Here is a 23,855-nt window from a genome sequence, read left to right as displayed (position 1 = left end):
AAAATAATATTTATTTTCTTGGATGTAACATATTGACAGGAATGTCAACAGTGAACTGGAAGAAGTAAACCCTGTTGGCATATTGTTTTTTACAATAACCTGATATATAGGTAAAAATAATACTCTAACAGAAAGAATACTTTGATCAAAGTATGATAATTTATGAAGGGGAATAAGGAAATGGCAGTGCAATTAAGCAATGAGTCTGTAGAAGGCAAAAGAAACCTTGAAAAAAACAGACAACCATGTGTCTGACGAGAATGAGGAACAGACGAAAAATAAATATGAATATAGAAATAATTTTAGAGAAATAACGGAGATTAAAAGATGGTAAATCCAAAGGAGTCAATGATCTATATCACACATTTTGAAAGGGATGGTTATAGAGATAGTAAAAATTCCTCTTATAACCTTGCAAAGTTCTTTGGGTTCTGGATTTTTATCTGTAGTTTGTAATGTGGCTAAAGTGACAGCTTTATGTAAGAAGGGAGACAGTGAGAAAATGGGAATCTACCCACCTGTTAGCCCAACGTAATTGATCGAAAATTTTGCAATCTAAAAAAAGAATATTGGGTAGACGCAAGGAACTGCAGATGCTGGTCTATAAAAAAAAAGACCCAAAGTACTCGAGTAACTGGAGAATAGGTACGAACAAAGTCAGCATGGATTAATATAAAGAAAATCCTGTTTTATTGATGTACTGAGTTTTTTGAGGATGTGACCAGTAAAGCAGAAAAGGAGAAACTATGAATGCGGCATTTTTGAACTTTCATAAGACTTTTAATGAGGCCTATCTTAGGAGGCCAACAAATATAGAATCAGGTGTACTATACTGACATGGTTATCAGAAAGAAAGCAGTGTGGGAATAACCGGGTCCTTCTCAGGGTAGTAGTTTGAGACTAATGGAGTCAAGTCAAGTCAAGTCAAGTTTATTCGTCACATACACATACACATACGAGATGTGCAGTGAAATGAAAAGTGGCAATGCTCGCGGACTTTGTGCAAAAAGACAAACAAACAAACAACCAAACAAACTATAAACACAATCACATATTCTTATTCATATTAAATAAGACTAAGTGGGACCCATTGGGTCCCAGCATCTCACGGGAGGGCTGGACACCCAATGCAATATTCCACCTCTCCACCAATTCCAATATTGCTGGCCAGGGGGGCACTTTCTGTTGCGCTAGTATGAGTGTTGTGGGCCGGAGGTACTGGTTTCCAGAGGGCTAGTATGGAGTTTATGGGCCGAATGAATTTTTGGGTTGTCAGCTCTGTCACTGAGGGCTGGCAGCTCAGTCACTGATGCCTTGCAGTACAATCACTCGGACCTGGCAGGCTGGCGGCTGAGAAACTGCCAGAAATTCTGCCCAAAACAGGTGACAGACTGTAAGAGAGAAGGGGAAGAGGATGGACTGAATGGACTATTGGGCTGGCAGTTCAGTCACTTACGGCTGGTGGGCTGGCAGTTCACTTACTCACGGCTCGTGGGCTGGCAGTTCACTTACTCATGGCTCGTGGGCTGGCAGTGCAGTGACTCACGCCTGGTACGCTGGCAGTTCACTCAGTCACCCCACCTACCTTAACCCCCCCCCCCCACTCTGCTCCAAGCCATTCCCCTCCCACCCACTTTCACATTCAGTGCATCTCCCCACAACCTCCCCCCATGCACTCTTAGTGGCTCTCCCACAGAGCAGCCATTCCTGCCTATTAGGTTCCCATTGTGATGAAGAACACACAGGCATCAAAAGTGCAAAAAGGATTTATTAAAGTTTAAAATGTGAATGACTCTTAAAATATAAGAACAATTTAAATGTTGAAGATGAGAATTATTAAGTTCTTTCTTGGTGTGTCTCTTGTTGTGTTCTGCTGCTCACTGCCTTTTGATGACTATTTCCTGTTGATAAAAAGAGACAATTTTAATATAGAGAAAGTCAGCAGTCAAATTTTAAGAAAGAAAATCTGAGAACTTATCTCAGAAGTCATCATTCAACGAAGCACGCTTTTAATGACAATATTCTTGGTCGATGTTCCATCCTTCAGGAAACCTTTGACATTTCCCTTCATCTTTAAACCAAAAGGCTTAGTGTTGCTGAAGACATCTTGAAGAGTTCTGTCCACCACTTCAAAGCTTTCTCTCCTAATCATTGGACATTCATCCCAAACAATGACTTTCACTTGCCTCATGAAATGTGCCGTCTTATAGTTCTTCTTGGTGTTGCAGAATGTATCCTCGGCCACTTGGATGGGTATCTTGAATCGGGAACGTGCAGTTCTTCCACCAGGCATTAACGTAACTGCTACCCAGAGGATGCTATAGCAATAGCCACATCACCTTGACCTCTAACTTTTCCTGACATGATGTCGAAAAAGCAGCCTAAAGACAATTTCAGTTGCTAATGAACACTGAAGAATTTGTGCAAAACATTTTTTGAGGCGGGGGCTGTCAGGGTGGGGTGGGGGGTGGTAAACGCCATGCAGCCAAGGGAGGGGCACAGCTTCAGGCAGGGGTTCTCGTGAGCTGATGAGAAAGGGGGGGGGTGTCCTCATGCAGGGGATGTGGGCGGCTTCAGTAGGGGGCGCATCCTATAGCCAGCGTCTTAAGGTGGGGGATGTCAGTAGAGGGGGGGGGGGCGGTGAGCGAGTTACTCATGACCTCTGGACTCCCTCACTGCCTTGGGATTAAGTCATGGCCTTTGGACTGACGGACTCTCACGGCTTGTGGACTGACTGATGCCCGACTTCTGGAGTCACGTCCGACTTTTGTAAACTGAAAACTGTAAAATCTACATTGAGGAACAGCTTCTTCCTGACAGCCACCACGCTATTAAACATAACAAATAAGCTCTGAACTACGAAATAATAAATTAACACACACACACACTACTAAAATGCCAAGTAACTTCAGAACGTGTTGAATATACAGTGTGTAAAATGAATCTTTAAAGCCTGCTGTGGAGGCTGTTGCTGAAACAAAATGCTGCTTTTAAATAACATCTAACAAACACACTTACCATAGGCAGAGCAGAAAGTCATGAATTATTCAGCAGCGCCTGCACTCTGTGTCTTCTGCAGTCAGTGCCATCTTGTCACCGACCGGAAATGACGTCATCGACGCCATCTTGCCACTAACCGGAAATGACGTCACCGACGCCATCTTGCAACCCAGCCAAAATCACAGAATGAGCGTCAATTTTAAAATTAAACACAGTTCTGATCTAATAAAAATGTTTATTCACTTTATCCATCCAAAAACAGCCCTTTAAAAACGCCAAGCAATTGCGGGACAAAACACGTTGCAAGCAAGCCGACAAAATGCATATCAATTCGCTGAAACCAAGTTTAAAAACGCCAAGCAATTGCGGGACAAAACACGTTGCAAGCAAGCCGACAAAATACATATCAATTTGTTGAAACCAAGTTTAAAAACGCCAAGCAATTGCGGGACAAAACACGTTGCAAGCAAGCCGACAAAATACACATCAGTTCACTGAAAGCAAGTTTAAAAATGCCAAGCAATTGCGGGACAAAACACATTGCAAGCAAGCCAACAAAATACACATCAGTTCAGGGAAAACCACATCGAGGGGACTCACCGTGGAGTAGATCCGCAGCTCAGAGAGCCGTGACCCTTTCGCTTCCTGGGTCCGGCAGAGACTGAGTGAGGCACGACACTTCCGGGTTTTATAGTCCCTCCCCCTGCCGCCAGTGGGGGCAGCAGAGAGAATGGGGAATTTTTTAGAAACATTAATAGCTCTTTCATTTTTCATCAACGGGAAAAATCCTCTGCACTCGTACGGCGGAGGAGGGCTCTGAGCGAGGTGGCCAAAGATGACGGCCGTAGGTGGCTGCGTTCTCTCGGAAATCGCAGCACAGTAGGCCAAAAGCGGTCAAGATCAGAGATTTAGTAATATAGATTGTGGGCGGAAGGAAAAACGTTCAGTAAAGTTAGTCCCTGGTGAGATAGGAATTTACAGTCCGAATGGCCTCTGGGAAGAAACTCCTTCTCAACCTCTCCGTTCTCACAGCATGGCAATGGAGGCGTTTGCCTGACCGTAGCAGCTGGAACAGTCCGTTGCAGGGGTGGAAGGGGTCTCCCATGATTTTATTGGCTCTGGAGTTGCACCTCCTGATGTATAGTTCCTGCAGGGGGGCGAGTGAAGTTCCCATAGTGCGTTCAGCCAAACGCACTACTCTCTGCAGAGCCTTCTTGTCCTGGGCAGAGCAATTCCCAAACCAGGTGGTAATATTTCCGGACAAGATGCTTTCCACAGCCACTGAGTAGAAGCACTGGAGGATCCTCGGAGACACTCTGAATTTCCTCAATTGCCTGAGGTGGTAAAGGCGCTGCCTTGCCTTACTCACGAGTGCTGCGGCGTGTGATGTCCATGTCATATCCTCAGAGATGTGGACTCCCAGATATTTGAAACAGCTCATCCTATCCACAGTATCCCCATTTATCCTCAATGGTGTGTACATCCTCGGATGATGTGCCCTCCTAAAGTCCACGATCAGCTCCTTAGTTTTGTTGATGTTCAAGAGGAGGCTGTTGTCCTGGCACCAGAGTGCTAGATCAGCCACCTCCTCCCGGTACTCTAGGGACTAGTGCTTGTCCCCAGATATTATCAATTAGGATGACATATCTTTAGGTCATGGTTTTGTATTTGCTGACACAAAACTAAGTGAATTAGTGAAGACACAACTAACTGCAGATGCTGGAAACACGAGCGAAAAACCAACAGCAAGAGGAATTCCAGACAAGGCAGCATCTGTGGAGCGAAACGGAGAGTGACATTTCGAGTCCAGATCTTTTGACCTGAAACGTCAACCATCTATTTCCTTCCATAGTTACAGCCTGATTCTCTCAGCTCCTCCAGCTGTATGTGTTTTGCAAGTGAAATTGTGATATGGGAGGAGAATAGAAAGGGAATTCAAAATAAAGTTGACAAGCTGAGTGAGTGAGCAAGATTATGGCAGATAAAAAATAATGAGATTTGTTGTAATAAGATATATGTGATTTGTATTACTGTAATTTACTGTACTTCTAATAAAAAAAAAAAAAATAAACACAGTCAAATTTTAATTTGTTTTAAATAAATAAATAAATAGAAAATAATGAGGTGTTATCCATTTTGCTGCTCAAGACGGATAAGTGGAGCTTAGTTTAATTACGAAGGGATTGATAATTTAGATGCTCAAAAACACCTAAGTATCCTTATGCACATTGACAGCCAACATTCAGCTGCAACAAGTGATTAGGAAGGCAAATGTTTAAGAAAGAACTGCAGATGCTGGAAAAATCGAAGGTAGACAAAAATGCGGGAGAAACTCAGCGGGTGAGGCAGCATCTATGGAGCGAAGGAATAGGTGACATTTCTTATTACTGAACCGTTGACTAACCTCCTGTGGGGTGGGCTCTTAGAGGTCTCTTTTTCCACAGTTTAGAAGAATGGGAGATCTTTTGAAAAATTAAAACATTTTATAGGTCTTAATAGCCTAGTGGATATTTTTCCGACTGCAGTGTTTAGAATCGGACGACTCAGAATTAAGCATAGTCCATTTAAAGTTAAGTTGGAGAAATTTATTTATGCAGATGTTGGTGAAGTTTTGAATTCTCAATCCTGGAGGAGCTGAGGGGGCTCATGAATTGAGTTAATTTTAGAGAAATATTGATAGATTTCTGGATATTAAGGAATATGGGAATAGTACAGGACATTGCATTGATGGAATATAAGCCATGATTTTGATGCATGAATGACCATTCAAAAGGCAAAATGGCTCACTCCTCCCCTTGTTTCTTATTTTCTTTTATAAATTCCAAATTTTACACCACATATAATATATATTTCACCAAAGTTATGACAGCGTAAAAGATTCATAGCCCTTCAATATGAAATGAAAAAAGATGTTAATAGTTTTATTGTTTCACTCCTAAAAGGTGTAAGCAAAATTCTATAAAATGTAATTTTTTTCCCTTTGTATCATTTAAAAACAGGAAGGATATGGAGTAATAGTTCTAAATACCAATGAAAACTACATAGAAGTGGAGCAGCCACAGAAGCACATGCAGTCACCTACAAATGACATAGATGAGCCAGTGGAAAAGAAAGAGAAGAAGGATGACAGTCAGAAGGAGACAAAGAAACAGCGAGATATTTATGAAAAATATCGAAATCCTCAAAAGGAAAAAGAGACAAAGCACATTCCCATCAGGGTTAGTATTTGTTAGTTTTTATTAATAATAGATTTTTTTAATCAATTTGTTTATGCTTACTAGTTAATTAATATTTATAATAGAATAAACAAGAACAATACATCACTGACATTTTATCTATCTCCTTTAGTTCTAATTTTGAAATAAACCTCAAAAAATGTTCAAACATTTTAGAAGAAATTAAGTTTAACTTTAATTTAGGTTAGGAAGTGGTGTAACAAAGTGATAATCCAAATTGTACACTGAATTTTCTGGATTGGACTTTCATGTCATGTGTAAAAATACATATTAGTTGTATTATAAATTTCTGCAATTGAAAGCTAATTTTTAGCTAAGATATTTCATAATGTAATCTACTTTTAATGGCATGGTTTTACTAAGTCCAAGGAAACTAATATGCAGCAATTCTAAAAGATGTATGATAGCGAAGCTGTAGCACAACAAAGAGAAAATTATTAATATCTTGATAAATATTTATGGTTGAATAGTAGTGGTGCGTTATAATGAGCAAGTGTTTTCCTTGCTCTACCCCATCACTTATTCAGTGCACCCTTACATTTTGTAATGCTAGCAGCATGAGATCGTTATAACAGTCCTGTCCATAGTTCCCCGTTTCTGTAGGGGGCAGAGACAATATTATTCAGGCTTTGACATTAGCAGGTGCCTTGCATCTATACTATGCATTATACATTGCTTCTAGGTTGATGTAATAGCAAAAGGTGGTTAATAGAACAGAGTTCACATTGCATTTGAGAAATGTTCTACAAAATCTTAAAATCCTAAAAATTCATTAAAAATGTCATATTAAGCCAATGGAATCATAGAGCTGTACAGCATACAAACAGGCTCTTCGGCCCACCTTGTCCACATGACCAATTTCGCATATTGGGGTAGTACCATTTGCCTGCATTTGGCTCATAGCCCCGTAAACCCTTCCTTTCCATATAAATCCAAATGACTTTTATAGTTGCTACAAATTCAAGTTTTTTTTAAGCAAGTTCAAAGTATCAATCAGTGACTCCATATATTTAGATGACCTCAGGAATCATGATTATCTAGATTTGAAAGCTGACATTCAAAATGGAAGGTTCCGCTAGATTTGTGGAATTCTTAAGAGTTCTGGAAGTTAAATCAAATATATATTTGCAAGGCAAAGTCCCCATGGACATGCAAAAGGTAATTGCATTATTGAAGTTTTATGTATGGGACAAGTAGTTTATAAATCAATGTAATGGCAATAATTTCATTCACTTTGTGTTATTACTCGGCCGGATGGATGCATCAGAAATAATTATGGTTAATTCTAAGTGTACAGTGACTCAAAAGTATCAATCAGTAACTGCTAAGTGTACAGCGTGCAGCATATAGTGGTCCTATAGCGGGACGACAGATGGCACAATGGGCTAAGTGTTCGGCTGGCAACCGGAAGGTAGCCGGTTCGAATCCCGCTTGGAGTGCATACTGTCGTTGTGTCCTTGGGCAAGACACTTCACCCACCTTTGCCTGTGTATGAATGTGTGTGAGTGATTGGTGGTGGTATGAGGGGCCGTAGGCGCAGATTGGCAGCCACGCTTCCGTCAGTCTGCCCCAGGGCAGCTGTGGCTACAGAAGTAGCTTACCACCACCGAGTGTGACTGAGGAGTGAATGAATAATGCGATGTAAAGCGCCTTGAGTATTAGAAAGGTGCTATATAAATCCCATCCATTATTATTATTATTATGTGGGGAAGCATTTACCAGGGGCTATCAAAAGATAGGAAGCAGATACATGCCAACCTTCTTTGTTGAAGAAAGTGATGAGTATGTTCATATCAGATACTACGTTAAACACATAATCTCTCAGGATATTGTACTTCGAGAATTTACATTATTTACATCTCTTGTTCTTCTTTGTGGATGTTGAAGGTGGTAAAAAGCTAAACTGCAAAATGTTATTCTATAATTAATGTTAACTTTCAAACAGGAAGTATTTCACCAACCTATCCCTAACGGCATCAAATGTGCCAGGCAGGAAGTTGTTTTCTACCGTGTTACATTTTGAGACTGATATTTTATCATACCTTATTATTATCACATGTGACCGGTCACAGTGAAATTCTTTGTTTTGCATACTATGCACAAAGTATGCAAACAGTAGGAACGTATAGGGTGCTGACTCAAAGTGTTCAATGTAGTCCCAATGGTCCCTCTTTGTTTTCTCAGCGGCCCCACTAAACTGGGTCCCTCTTTGTTCTCGGCAGCTCCCCCACGCCGGTTCCCAAGCCATGGTACTTTTTCATATAAAGTGTTGGAATTATGGATGTTTTGTTTAGGAAAGTTCATGACTGATTATGTTGCAAAAAGAAAATTCCTCAAGTTATTTGCCTTGGATGGCTGAAACTCATTTCTGTATGTAGTCTTTGAACATCAAATAATGAGAAAGACCAGACTAGAGAAACAGGATGTTTATTTTTTGTCCATTTATATTAGAATCATTAAAAAATAGAAAATCGGTGCAGAAGTTGGCCATTCAGCCCTTTGAGCCAGCACCGCCTTTCAATATGATCATGGCTGATCATCCCAAAATCAGTACCCCGTTCCTGCTTTTTCCCTAGCCCTAAGAGCTAAATCTAACTCTCTCTTGAAAACATCCATTGAAAAAAAATTCGCCTGCGGGCCGGATGAGCGGGTTACAGGCCAAATCCGGGCCGTACGTTGCCGACCCCTGTGTTAGTCCTCATTGTGTGTGTCCCCCCCCCCCCCTCCCCATGTTTTAAAAACGATTTGGCCCATCTTTTTGGTCTATCTTTCTTGGCTAACAAGCTAACCTTCGGCCTCCAAGATGCAGGTAAATTTTCGGGCCTTATTTTAGGGTAAAAAATAGCGTCTTCATTTCCGGGAAATACGGTATTGTAAATAACTGGGAGTCCCAGCACTGAGCCTTGCGGCACCCCACTAGTCACTGCCTGCCATTCTGAAATAGACCCGTTAATTCCTACTCTTTGCTTCCTGTCTGCCAACCAGTTCTCTATCCGTGTCAATACCCTACCCCCAATATTATGTGCTCTAATTATGCACTCTAATCTCTTGTGTGGAACCTTGACAAAGGCTTTTTGAAAGTCCAGATACACCACATCCACTGGCTCTCCCTTATCCATTCTACTTGTTACATCCTCAAAAAATTCCAGAAGATTAGTCAAGCATGATTTCCCCTTCATAAATCCATGCTGACTGACCGATCGTGTCACTGCTTTTAAAATATACTGCTATTACATATTTATGCACACCAGTAGGCGGCACGACCAACGTTGCAGCGGCCTCTGCAGTCCGCCTGTCTTTTTTTAAATTTTTGTCCCATTGAATGTATAGTTTGTTGTGGTTTTATATTGTTTTTAGCCGTGGGGAGTTGGGGGAAACTTTTAATCTCTTCCAGTCGCTGAGCCTGCGGACTTACCATCGTGGGGCTGGCCAGCTTCGGAGCGTGGAGAGCTGTGGTGACGCGCGGCTGCGACCCGACTCCGGAGCTCGGAGGCTCCTGCCGCAGGTCCGGTGGACGGTGACATCGGGAGCTCGCGGGTCCCTGGTGGGAGACCGGTTTTCAGAGCTCACGCAACGGCAACTTCTCCCGACCGAGTTGCGGGGTTGAAAATGACCCGGAGCGGGGCCTTATATCACCCGGCACGGCTTTAGCCGCCGCGGGACGCCATCGCCCGCCGGGGGCTCCAACATTAAGACCCGGAGCGGGGCCTTACATCGCCCGCTGGGGGCTCCAACATTAAGACCCGGAGTGGGGCCTTACATCGCCCGGCGCGGCCTTAACCATTGTGAGAGGTACGGACAGGGGTTTCTGCGGCAACAGACGGGATGCGAGGATGGTGTGCTGCCTTCCTGGTGCCAGGATCCAGGATGTCACGGACAGAGTGCAGAAAATCCTCAAGGGCGAAGGTGAACATCCGGAAGTGGTAGTGCATGTCGGCACAAACGATGTCGGAAAGAAGGGGATGAATATTCTGCAGCGTGACTTTAGAGAGCTTGGAAAAATGCTGAAAAGCAGGACCTCCAGGGTTGTTATCTCCGGTTTGCTTCCAGTTCCTCGTGCTGGCGAGAGCAGGAACAGGGAGATACGGGACCTGAACGTGTGGCTGAGGAACTGGTGCATGGGGCAGGGATTTAGATTCTTAGATCACTGGGATCTGTTTTGGGGTAAGGGGGAACTGTACAAAAGGGACGGATTGCATCTTAACAGGTGTGGGACCAGCATTCTGGCAGGCAGGTTTGCCACTGCTACACGGGTGGTTTTAAACTGAATAAGGGGGGTGGGGTGTCGAATGGGATAGTGGAGGATGGAGTTAAAGGGAAAGGGGTTCTTAAATGTGTGAGCGTAGAGACAGAGGGGTGTAAAATGAGGGTAGAAGCAATAGGTAGCAAGGTGAAAAGTAAAAGTGGCAGGCCGGCAAATCCAGGGCAAAAATCAAAAAGGGCCACTTTTCAGCATAATAGTATAAGGGGTAAGAGTGTTGTAAAAACAAGCCTGAAGGCTTTGTGTCTCAATGCAAGGAGCATTCGTAATAAGGTGGATGAGTTGAATGTGCAGATAGCTATTAACGAATATGATATAGTTGGGATCACGGAGACATGGCTCCAGGGTGACCAAGGCTGGGAGCTCAACATCCAGGGATATTCAATATTCAGGAGGGATAGACAGAAAGGGAAAGGAGGTGGGGTAGCGTTGCTGGTTAGAGAGCAGATTAATGCAATAGAAAGGAAGGACATTAGCTTTGAGGATGTGGAATCGATATGGGTAGAGCTGCAAAACACTAAGGGGCAGAAAACGCTAGTGGGAGTTGTGTACAGGCCACCTAACAGTAGTAGTGGAGTTGGGGATGGCAGGAAATTAGAAATGCGTGCAACAAAGGTAAAACAGTTATAATGGGTGACTTCATTCTACATATAGATTGGGTGAATCAAATTGGCAAGGGTGCTGAGGAAGAGGATTTCTTGGAATGTATGCGGGATAGTTTTCTAAACCAACATGTAGAGGAACCAACGAGAGAGCAGGCTATTCTAGACTGGGTATTGAGTAATGAGGAAGGGTTAGTTAGCAGTCTTGTTGTGCGTGGCCCCTTGGGCAAGAGTGACCATAATATGGTTGAGTTCTTCATTAGGATGGAGAGTGACATCGTTAATTCAGAAACAAGGGTCCTGAACTTAAAGAAAGGTAACTTTGAGGGTATGAGACGTGAATTGGCCAAGATAGACTGGCGATTGATTCTTAATGGGTTGACGGTGAATATGCAATGGAAGGCATTTAAAGACTGCATGGATGAACTACAACAATTGTTCATCCCAGTTTGGCAAAAAAATAAATCAGGGAAGGTAGTGCATCCGTGGATAACAAGGGAAATCAGGGATAGTATCAAAACAAAAGATGAAGCGTACAAATTAGCCAGAAAAAGCAGCCTACCAGAGGACTGGGAGAAATTCAGAGACCAGCAGAGGAGGACAAAGGGCTTAATTAGGAAAGGGAAAATAGATTATGAAAGAAAACTGGCAGGGAACATAAAAACTGACTGCAAAAGCTTTTATAGATATGTGAAGAGAAAAAGATTAGTTAAAACAAATGTAGGTCCCTTGCAGTCAGAAACGGGTGAATTGATCATGGGGAACAAGGACATGGCAGACCAATTGAATAACTACTTTGGTTCTGTCTTCACTAAGGAAGACATAAATAATCTGCCAGAAATAGCAGGGGACCGGGGGTCAAATGAGATGGAGGAACTGAGTGAAATCCAGGTTAGCCGGGAAGTGGTGTTAGGTAAATTGAATGGATTAAAGGCCGATAAATCCCTAGGGCCAGATAGGCTGCACCCTAGAGTACTTAAGGAAGTAGCCCCAGAAATAGTGGATGCATTAGTAATAATTTTTCAAAACTCTTTAGATTCTGGAGTAGTTCCTGAGGATTGGAGGGTAGCTAATGTAACACCACTTTTTAAAAAGGGAGGGAGAGAGAAAACGGGGAATTACAGACCAGTTAGTCTAACGTCGGTAGTGGGGAAACTGCTAGAATCAGTTATTAAAGATGGGATAGCAGCACATTTGGAAAGTGGTGAAATCATTGGACAAAGTCAGCATGGATTTATGAAGGGTAAATTATGTCTGACGAATCTCATAGAATTTTTCGAGGATGTAACTAGTAGAGTGGATAAGGGAGAACCAGTGGATGTGTTATATCTGGACTTTCAGAAGGCTTTCGACAAGGTCCCACATAAGAGATTAGTATACAAATTTAAAGCATACGGTATTGGGGGTTCAGTATTGATGTGGATGGAGAACTGGCTGGCAGACAGGAAGCAAAGAGTAGGAGTAAACGGGTCCTTTTCACAATAATGGATGGGATTTATATAGTGCCTTTCTAATACTCAAGGCGCTTTACAACGCATTATTCATTCACTCCTCAGTCACACTCGGTGGTGGTAAGCTACTTCTGTAGCCACAGCTGCCCTGGGGCAGACTGACGGAAGCGTGGCTGCCAATCTGCGCCTACGGCCCCTCCGACCACCACCAATCACTCACACACATTCACACACAGGCAAAGGTGGGTGAAGTGTCTTGCCCAAGGACACAACGACAGTATGCACTCCAAGCGGGATTCGAACCAGCTACCTTCCGGTTGCCAGCCGAACACTTAGCCCATTGTGCCATCTGTCATCCCATTAATGGCAGGCAGTGACTAGTGGGGTACCACTAGTGGGGTACCACAAGTGGGGTACCACAAGGCTTAGTTCTGGGACCCCAGCTATTTACGATATATATTAATGATTTGGACGAGGGAATTGAACGCAACATCTCCAAGTTTGCGGATGACACGAAGCTGGGGGGCAGTGTTAGCTGTGAGGAGGATGCTAAGAGGCTGCAAGGTGACTTGGATAGGCTGGGTGAGTGGGCAAATGCATGGCAGATGCAGTATAATGTGGATAAATGTGAGGTTATCCACTTTGGTGGCAAAAACAGGAAAGTAGGTTATTATCTGAATGGTGGCCGATTAGGAAAGGGGGAGATGCAACGAGACCTGGGTGTCATGGTACACCAGTCATTAAAAGTAGCATGCAGGTGCAGCAGGCAGTGAAGAAGGCGAATGGTATGTTAGCATTCATAGCAAAAGGATTTGAGTATAGGAGCAGGGAGATTCTACTGCAGTTGTACAGGGTCTTGGTGAGACCACACCTGGAGTATTGCGTACAGTTTTGGTCTCCTAATCTGAGGAAAGACATTCTTGCCATAAAGGGAGTACAGAGAAGGTTCACCAGACTGATTCCTGGGATGTCAGGACTTTCATATGAAGAAAGACTGCATAGAATCGGTTTGTACTCGCTAGAATTTAGAAGATTGAGGGGGGATCTTATAGAAACGTACAAAATTCTTAAGGGGTTGGACAGGCTAGATGCAGGAAGATTGTTCCCGATGTTGGGGAAGTCCAGAACAAGGGGTCACAGTTTAAGGATAAAGGGGAAATCTTTTAGGACCGAGATGAGGAAAACTTTTTTCACACAGAGAGTGGTGAATCTGTGGAATTCTCTCCCGCAGAAGGTAGTTGAGGCCAGTTCATTGGCTATATTTAAGAGGGAGTTAGATGTGGCCCTTGTGGCTAAAGGGATCAGGGGGTATGGAGAGAAGGCAGGTACAGGATACTGAGTTGGATGATCAGCCATGATCACATTGAATGGCGGTGCAGGCTCGAAGGGCCGAATGGCCTACTCCTGCACCTATTTTCTATGTTTCTATGTTAACGGCCGCGGGACTTGCCATCGCCCGCCGGGTGCTTTAACATCGGGAGAGGAATGGAACACAGGGGAGAGACAAGACTTCCATCACAGTGAGGAGGAGATTCACTGTGATGGATGTTTGTGTAAATTGTGTTGGTTGTGTGAATTAGTTCTTTTCTTGTTGTATGACTGCAGAAACCAAATTTCGTTTGAGCTTCATTTGAGGTTTCAATGACAATAAACAATTTTTGCATGGTAATATTATTTTCCGTTACCAATACATATACAATAAATCCTATATTTTTGGAGAAACGGTGATTTAACCGTCAAGTAATCACTTTAACTCTACTCATTTCTTTTACTACTCAGTTCTTGAGTCTGAAAAATGGTCCTGACCAGATACGTCACCTATCCATTTTCTCCGGAAATGCTGCCTGACCTACAAGGTTACTCCAGCATTTTGTATCTATCTTTGGTATAAACCCGCATCTGCTGTTCCTATTCATTATATTTGTTATTTTCTATTGCTTCCAGTGATGAGCATCCTGATATATTTTTGTTTCATTAAACTTGTCTTCTCTGTAACTCAGATGCTAAGTCTCAGAAGATAATTATTTTCTCATTTATTTGGCTCAAAGTCATCCCTTTCCCAGTGTTTTAGTTTAAAAAGCACATGAAATTGCTGCAAAACCTTCTAATTTGTAGAGCAATGTGCCTTAAAGATTCTGGTCTTTAGGGGTTAATTAGAGCATGAGGAAGCATGGACTGCCTGCAAACTAAGTATTCAGCTACACCATACAAGTTGAAAATTAAGTTCAATTGATTAATGCAGTTCTTTACATGCATTAATAAACTTCTAACTACTTTACCCAACTTTACTTATTTTCAGAACTGCTGCTTTGATGGTTTATGTAGAGTGCCTTACTTTTTAACCTTGTCTATCTCTATAAATGTAATTATTTTACAGATCACAGACCATTGGTTGGTGTAGTGATAGAAAATCACTTGTCACAGAAATCTCGGAACACATTTAAACATAAAATTTCAACACTAATCAATTTACCTATTTTCTACTAGATGGCGGTGGAGGTCGGTTCTCTGGATACTCAAGAGAGAGCTAGATAGGGCTCTTAAAAATAGTGGAGTCAGGGGATATGGGGAGAAGGCAGGAACGGGTACTGATTGGGGATGATCAGCCATGATCACATTGAATGGCGGTGCTGGCTCGAAGGGCCGAATGGCCTACTCTTGCACCTATTGTCTATTGTCTATTAGCCAAATGAAGAAACTCAAAAGGTTTTTGAACCAATAAAATTATCATAGCCTTAGAAAGTCCAAGAAAATGTTTTTTAAAAAGATTTATAATCAACAAGTTCTAAATGTGTGCACAAAACTAAACTTCAGACGTATTACATATTTTACCAAGTTCAAGACTGATTGCCAAGCAAAATAATATCAGCAATTGTAACCACTTTGCGTTTTCATTTCATTCAGTTTGCTTTTGCAAGAAATGGCAACTAACAAATTAATTATGCTTTTTAGCTGAACATTGTTGAAATATGAAATACTATTTTAAGCTCATCCTATGTGATTATCTATCATGCAATATCTAATGCTCAGAATGTCTTCTGAGACAAGACCTCTGAAGTTCAAGGCAGAGGTTTCCTCTTAATCTTCTGCTCAGGTCAACCAAAAAAAATTTGAAGATATGATGCAAGGTCAGAAGAAGATATTTATATCACAATTGACTACAATGTAATTGTGACATCCTTCTGTAACAATCTTGTTCTGTTTTAACGTACGTCAATTATTGCTGTAAAGTAATTTAATCTGACAGTGGCAGGATGTTGAAAGGCTTGCGGAGATGTCAAGAAGACGACCTTTCTGCTCCTGTTCAGCCAAAAGCCATTTTTAACAAGGAATCTAAGAACCATTGCAAGTTCTATTGTACTTTGTTAATTAGTTATTGATTCGAAATAATGCACTACCAAATTTTCTGAGATTAGCTTGACGCCAGAAGGTTGTGCACTGACAGCCTGTTTCAGATAATCTTTATAACATGTATGCCTCTTTAATGAGACGTTCCATTTACATTTTTGTTCTGATAACTGAGCACAAGATGGAATTATGTATCTTTTTTTTTTTTAAATGGTGCTGCTACTCCTTCCAGTTTAAAATACTTAAAAGATGGAGTTTATTTTGACTGTTTTTGCCCAAAACATACTACCAATAAAAACAATTTCTTGAGGTACCTCAACATTACGTGGTCTTTAAGATGCTCCCATTAACCCATCACCATCCTAAATCCTAGTAATGATTCTGGTCTAGTTAATCATCCAAGCTACCTCAGGATGCACAATTGATGTCATCATCTCGCTGGATATATTAATTCAACACAACACCAAATTTTGTGCCTAATTCCTTCGCTCCATAGATGCTGCTGCACCCGCTGAGTTTCTCCAGCACTTTTGTCTACCTTCGATTTTCCAGCATCTGCAGTTCCTTCTTAAGCACCAAATTTCATGTGAGTGTTGGGTTTCTAGAACTATTCTGTTATTCCAAAGCAAAACTAAAAATGGGCATAAACTAATTTTTAGACACCTGCATAACAATTGCATTTTAACATACTGTATCGATGAAGCCATTCGATATGTAGAGGTAGTATGCCATTGAGATCATTCCATGTAGACACAAAAAGCTGGAGTAACTCAGTGAATATGACAGCATCTCTGGAGAAATGGAATAGATTATGTTTTGTGTCGAGACCCTTCTTCAGTTTAAACCAGCATCTGCAGTTCCTTCCTATACACAAGATAATTCCATGATACTATTTGTGATCATATGAGGCCAGAAGGACACAGGAATACCAAGTTAGACCCGAACCCATGAAGGCAATAGATTAGCTAACAGCAAATTTATCTTTAGTTGTACAGGTAATGATTAGCCTGTAAGTATGGACATGCCTGCAGCAAATTAGAGTGGCAAGTGTTAGTTCAGAGAACTTCATGGCTGAAAGTTCTGGAACAAAAGCAACACTTGTGTCTCTCTGTGAAAATGAAAGCAGTGGGATATCAACATGTCATATACATAGCAATGTTACAAAATTTTGAGATTTAAAAAATCAAGTCTGCAATTTATCCCATCAGATAAAGCATAAAAAGAAGTTTAATTTGACACCTAATTCACTTTCATATCTTCAGTATTAAAAAGGTTATGGCCATTTTCATACTCGGAAATTAGCATCTTGTTCCCTATTGATTTTCCATTAACTTAACACAAAAGCTGTGATCGAGGACAGTCTAAAGCCCATAACTTTATTAAAAATTAAGAGAACTGAAAGAAATGTTCAGTTATTATAGATTGAACCATTCAGAAACAAATAATAAACAATCTTACTTGGATGACCTGAAATTAAAGCATATAATTAGTTAGTTACCCAATTGTAGCTAATTCCAAAATTCAATTACTAGATCTAAACATCTATCCATTTCTTAAGGAAAGATTAACATTTTTAAATAGCCTAAGTGTCCAAAGAACATTCACACAAGAATTCACAATAAAACATGATTTTTAAATCTCATTGACATTAATTTATAGGCCAAATGGAAGGGATTTAGTGTTCAAATGCTGTAAATTAATGGCCATTTAAATCAGCCATTAAATGGGATTCTGTGGAACGCGCTGGTTTAGAACGCTGCCATTGCGGTGAATTTGTACCCCATGTCGGCATGAAAGATACTGCCGGTTCAGATGGGCCCCCAAGTCAGCTACTCGCAACATAACATTTTATATAAAGGGTTCTTAAGAAGCCCTTTTTATTGTAAAAATAAACAACCTACCTTGCGTTGTCCCCTACATGAGATCCGTCCCGTTGTCGGGGTTCGCGGCTTTAGAGGATGATATTTAATCTACTCTAACAATTAAATAACCCAATTTAGTTTAAAAATACCTGCAGCAAACGAACGTCGCAGCGATTTTTCGTCAGCAACTAAGTAGGCTGAACAACATCGATTTAAACAGCCTAGAGAAAATCGCGTTTTAAACCCGCCCCCCTCTCAAAGGGGCCAAAGTCGCGCACTCGGGCAGCGGCAGAACTGCAGCGCCGCTGAAGGTAAGTTTTACAACATACCTAATATACACTGTTAGCATTGGCCTGTCAGTTGAAACAATGATACTCTAACTGCAGGGCCAATCCCTACTCCTTCATGAATACACAGTGAATAGATCCCCATAAGTACTGTAATGTCTAATGCGGATAGGGGTTGAGCGATTACCCATCCGCAGCCCCTTGTCTTTTCCACTTACCACCTCCAGCCTTCTCTCTCCAACCTGACTCATCTGCCAATCAACTCCTCTGTATCTGGATCCACCTATCACTTGTCAAATCATGCTCCAACTCTTCCACTCACCCCAGCTGCCAGCTATCTCCCCTGAACTCCAGTCTTAAAGATGGGTCCGTAATTGAAACTTTGTTTGTTTATTTGTCTCCACAGATGTTGCCTGACTCGCTGAGTTCCACATGCACTTTTATTTTTTGAACAAGTAATTAAGTCAAGTCGAGTTTATTGTTATATGCATGGTGTATGGCGAGGTACAGGTACAGGTACAATAAAAAATCTTGCATGCAGAAGCATCACAGACACACATACTTAGACAAACACAAAACATGTAATAAAGTAGCTCTGCTTCCTACTTTTAAATGTGGGGGATGTGAGTATTTTCAGCATAAAGTGCATGAAAATGTTGGAAATGGCCATATTTAATATTTATATTTTCTACTCCATACAAATTTGACAAAGGAGAAAATTGAATAATTGAAAGACTCTGGAAAGTTAAGCCAACCCAAAGCACGATATACTAATTAGATGACAAGATTTAGCATGTCAAGCTGCTACGGAGTTAATGCTTCTTCACACAACCTTTATATCTCTGTTGTCGCATCTCAAACAAGCCCATGGTTTAATCATGTGCTGCCAAAGTGCAATTTACAATTGAAAATCAGACCATGTATCCATATTCCTAAGATTTGCTGCATGGTAGCAATAATAGACAATAGACAATAGGTGCAGGAGTAGGCTATTTGGCCCTTCGAGCCAGCACTGCCATTCAATGTGATCATGGCTGATCAGTATAATGTGGATAAATGTGAGGTTATCCACTTAGGTGGCAAGAACAGGAAAGTAGACTATTATCTGAATGGTGGCCGATTAGGAAAAGGGGAGATGCAACGAGATCTGGGTGTCATGATACACCTGTCATTGAAAGTAGGCACGCAGGTGCAGCATGCAGTGAAGAAAGCGAATGGTATGTTAGCATTCATAGCAAAAGGATTTGAGTATAGGAACAGGGAGGTTCTACTGGAGTTGTACAGGGCCTTGGTGAGACCACATTTGGAGTATTGTGTACAGTTTTGGTCTCCTAATCTGAGGAAATACATTCTTGCCATAGGGGGAGTACAGAGAAGGTTCACCAGACTGTTTCCTGGGATGGCAGGACTTTCATATGAAGAAAGACTGGATATACTCAGCTTGTACTCGCTAGAATTTAGAAGATTGAGGGGGGATCTTATAGAAACTTACAAAATTCTTAAGGGGTTGGACAGGCTAGATGCAGGAAGATTGTTCCCGATGTTGGGGAAGTCCAGAACAAGGGGTCACAGTTTAAGGATAAGGGGGAAGTCTTTTAGGACCGAGATGAGAAAAGCATTTTTCACACAGAGAGTGGTGAATCTGTGGAATTCTCTGCCACAGAAGGCAGTTGAGGCCAGTTCATTGGCTATATTTAAGAGGGAGTTAGATGTGGCCCTTGTGGCTAAAGGGGTCAGGGGGTATGGAGAGATGGCAGGTACAGGATACTGAGTTGGATGATCAGCCATGATCATATTGAATGGCGGTGCAGGCTCGAAGGGCCGAATGGCCTACTCCTGCACCTATTTTCTATGTTTCTATGTTTCTATCCCCAATCAGTACACCATTCCTGCCTTCTCCCCATATCCCCTAACTCCGCTATTTTTAAGAGCCCTATCTAGTTCTCTCTTGAAAGCATCCAGAGAACCTGCCTCCACCGCCCTCTGAGGCAGAGAATTCCACACTCTCTGTGAGAAAATGTACTTAAGGTACTTAAGCAGTAAATAAAGACATTAAATGTATGTTTCAGAGTATTTATTGGAAACATAATTGAAATTGCTGAACATGCTGACCAACTTTTCTAATGCAGAGGTGACCTGCTCAATAGTGAGGGGTTGCACCTGAACTGGAGCAGAACCAATATCCTAGTGGGCAGGTTTGCTAATGCTGCTCTGGAAGGTTTAAATGAGATTATCAGGGATGTGGGGTCCAGTGCAGTAGTGAGGTAGGTAGGAGGCTGGAAGTCAGTACAGAAGTTAATGGCAGCAACTACAATAGGCAAGATTGGCAGGAGCACGGCAGGGAGCAAGGAAGGATCATTGGTTAAAAATTTTTAAGCAAGATGTCTGACAGGGAAAGCAGTTGAACTCCATGCATGGATAGGTGTGTGCGAATGGGTTGTTATAGCCATTACGGAAACCAAGCTAGCGAGGGACAGAACAGACTTAGGGCTCGAAATTAGCGGTTGCCCGGGTGCCATTGACCATCCAAAGTGCCGCCGGGCAACCTAAGCGCCGAGTCATTTTGCCCGGCTTGGCACTGCAGATACTGGTTTATACCGAAGATAGACACAAAAAACTGGAGTAACTCCGCGGGTCAGGCAACATCTCTGGAGAAAGGAACGTGACATTTCGTGTCGGTGACGGCTGTATTGCGGGGCAAAGATACCAGGTGCGTGGTGACGAAGGGTCAGAGCGAATGACGGGCCCCACACAGTGGCAGCAGCGGCCACGACAACGGCTCCATCTCCTCCTCTCGCACTCCGCCCGCCCTGATAGCTGCTTGCAAATCTGCTAACGGCGCTTTCAAAACAAACCCTCCCACAGGCCGGGAGGAGGGAGGGAGGGTAGACCTCGGCGTGCGAGAGCGTATGTTTTGAGAGCGCCGTTAGCGTATTTGCAAGCAGCTGCCGCTATCAAGGTGGGCGGGGTCCGGGAGGAGGAGAAGATGGAGCCGCTGACCCGCCGCTGCTGCCGCTGTGCGAGGCCCGTCATTCGCTCCGACCGTTCTGAAGCAGCTGCACCAAAGATCCTATAGCTATAGGATCTTTGAGCTGCACCGCTCGGCCCCGCACCTTGCTGTTGGTTGGTGGAGGAGGGGAGGCGGTGGTGAGGAGATCCCAACCGCCTCCCCCTTTGGCAACGGCACTTGGCGATGGACAGGGCCGGACAAGGTAGCGGGGCGATGTTGTCCGAGGAGCGCTGACCTTCCTTCCTCCCCAACTCGCCCCCCCCCTCCCTCTCTCACTCTCTCTCTCTCTCGTACGGCCCCCCTCCACCCCCCCCCCTTATCCTGGGACCCCTCCTCCATCCCGCACTGATCCCCATTCCCGCCTCTATTCAGTCCTCACTGACATCCCCTGTGCTCCCCTCCCCATCACCCCCACCCCCCCCCCCCCCCCATCAATTCATCCTGCGCTGATCACCCTATCCACCTCGCATTGATTCTCCTTCCACCCCCCCCCCCCCCCCCCCGCCATCCATCCTACACTGGTCCCACTATTCATCCTGTACTTACCCCCCCTTCCCATCCATCCTGCACTTCTCCTCCATCCATCCTGTACTGATCCCCCATCCATCCTGTACTAATCCACGCATTCATCCCGTACTGACCCACCCTCCATTTACCCTGCACCATCCCCTCATTCATCCTGTAGTGATCCCCCATTCATCCTGCACAGACCCGCCGATCCACACTGTACTGACCCACCCCCCCCCTTCATGCTGTGCTGATCTCCCCCCCCCTCCCCCCATCCATCCTGTACTGAACCTCCCATTCAAGAAGAATGCGGGAAACAGTCTGAAGAAGGGTCTCGACCCGAAACGTTGCCTATTTCCTTCGCTCCATAGTTGCTGCCTCACCCGCTGAGTTTCTCCAGCACTTTTGTCTACCCCCATCCATCCCGTACTGACCCCCCCCCATTCAACACCACTGACATCCCCCGTGCTCTCCCCTCACAATTTTACCTACTCCAACCAACACGTACTAATTCACCTGCCTCAATCCATCCATTCCGCCCCGATTGCTTTCTAAACCCCCCCCCCCCCATCTATCCACCCGCACTGACCCTATTGTGCTGGAAATGTCTATAGAGCGAACATTGACTATGTTTGATAACGGAATGCAATCAAATGTGTTTTAATTCCCAATGTTATTATTTGTTTAGTCCATAAAGATGGATTAATTAAAATGTGAACACGTGAAACATTAAAACCGCAGTGTTCGATTGTCACTGCTACCGTTGACACGTTATTACAGAATTCATTTTAACGGCAAATCAATGCTCTTAATATGGAGTATCAGTACTGTAGTTATTTAATGAGCAACATTCACAACTATACTTTGGATTTATCCAGGTTTCACTTCTACAGTCAGTCATATACATCACAAATTTGGTAAGGAGATATTTCAGTTGAAATTTTAACGTTAATTCTGAAGTGGGAATGATGGAAACAGCGTTTATCAACAATTTATTTTTAATCTGGTGCTTACAAGCTGGGTATTTTCATTGCTGCTCACAACACATACATCTAATCTGAATCTGGTAATGTGGTGTCTTGACACCTTTAAACATATTACCAAAAGAACATTTGCTGCATTTATGTCCTTTGGCCATCTCTTGTCAGTTAGTGTAATGTTTAACCTGTCAGATGGGTATAGTCAGTTTTAACAGCTATTATCATAAAATGCCTTTAGAAATTTCCTTGCAACCTGTATATTTTGTTGTGGATAAATTAAGTGGGAAGCGAGAGTGTTTCTGTACCAATAGCAATAACGACCCATGCTCTGGCCATGTCATGGTAATTTTCGGTCCTTCACAGAAAACATGCTTGCATCAATCTGTAGTGTGCATGGTTAAGCATATATGTTACCATGGTCCAGGATTTATTGACACAGGTTGATCATATGCTGAATAATCCAACCACATTTTAGTTTGGAAGTGGAAAGAACTAATAGAAATTGCATTAATTGCAATGTGTAAAAAGAGTTAAGATACTGTTTTATAATTTTGCTGCATGTCATTGTGGGATATATCATGTCTTGATTGGTGAATATATTTAGTTTGTGACTTTATTTGAAACAGAAATAATATGTGAATGCTTCATTGAGCATAATTGCGACTGGTCCGAGCACATTATCGCACGCGTCATGCAAGCCGTCTTAAATGACCACCTAAACTGTCATTTGGCAACCTAAAAAGCTGCCAAGGTTGCCCGGCTGGCAACAGGGAAAAAAAGTTAAGTGAGAGCCCAGGAACAGGTAGCTTAATGTTCCAGGATGCACGAGGCTAGAGGCGAGATGGACGTAGAGGTAAAGGAGGAGGGGGCAGTGCATCACTGAATAAGGAGGTCATGCTAGTAGTCCGAGATTTCATTGTTGCCGGTTTATCCAATGGCCTCATATAAGTGGAATAGTCCCAAATAGTCCATGGGAATTAGAGGAACAAATTTGCTGGTAGATTGCAGGCAGTTACAAGAGTAAAAAGGTTGGCATAATACGAACCCTAAATAAAAAGAAAAATTAGGGTTCTGGTCAGGGAAAAGAAGACAGGTCAGGTATAGGCAGCTGGGATCACGTGCATCCCAGGAAGATTTATGATATTGGTTTATTGTGACGTGTACAGATGTACAATGAAAAGCTTTTATTTGCGTGCTAACTAATTAAATCAGATCATACTATAAATGTGTACAACCAAGCTGTTCACAATTACAACAGGTTGTGCAAAGAGGAAAAATACCAGAATGCAGAATATAGTTTCAGCATTGCAG

At 42.7% G+C, this 23,855-nt stretch overlaps 1 protein-coding gene across 1 annotated transcript in view; it reads left to right on the top strand.

Annotated features, from left to right (window-relative positions):
• fam172a (family with sequence similarity 172 member A) overlaps window positions 1–23,855 on the top strand; it is a 476,702-nt gene that overhangs the window by 187,165 nt on the left and 265,682 nt on the right. Inside the window, exon 7 of the mRNA XM_033017286.1 lies at window positions 6,000–6,218. Coding sequence (XP_032873177.1) covers window positions 6,000–6,218 — 219 coding nt within the window. The remainder of the gene's footprint in view (window positions 1–5,999; window positions 6,219–23,855) is intronic.

The sequence above is a fragment of the Amblyraja radiata genome, chromosome 3 (genome assembly GCF_010909765.2).
Source record: "Amblyraja radiata isolate CabotCenter1 chromosome 3, sAmbRad1.1.pri, whole genome shotgun sequence".
In the NCBI taxonomy this organism is placed as follows: domain Eukaryota; kingdom Metazoa; phylum Chordata; class Chondrichthyes; order Rajiformes; family Rajidae; genus Amblyraja; species Amblyraja radiata.
The sequence above is the reverse complement of the archived record's forward strand: the minus strand, read 5'-3'. Positions and strand labels throughout refer to the sequence as shown.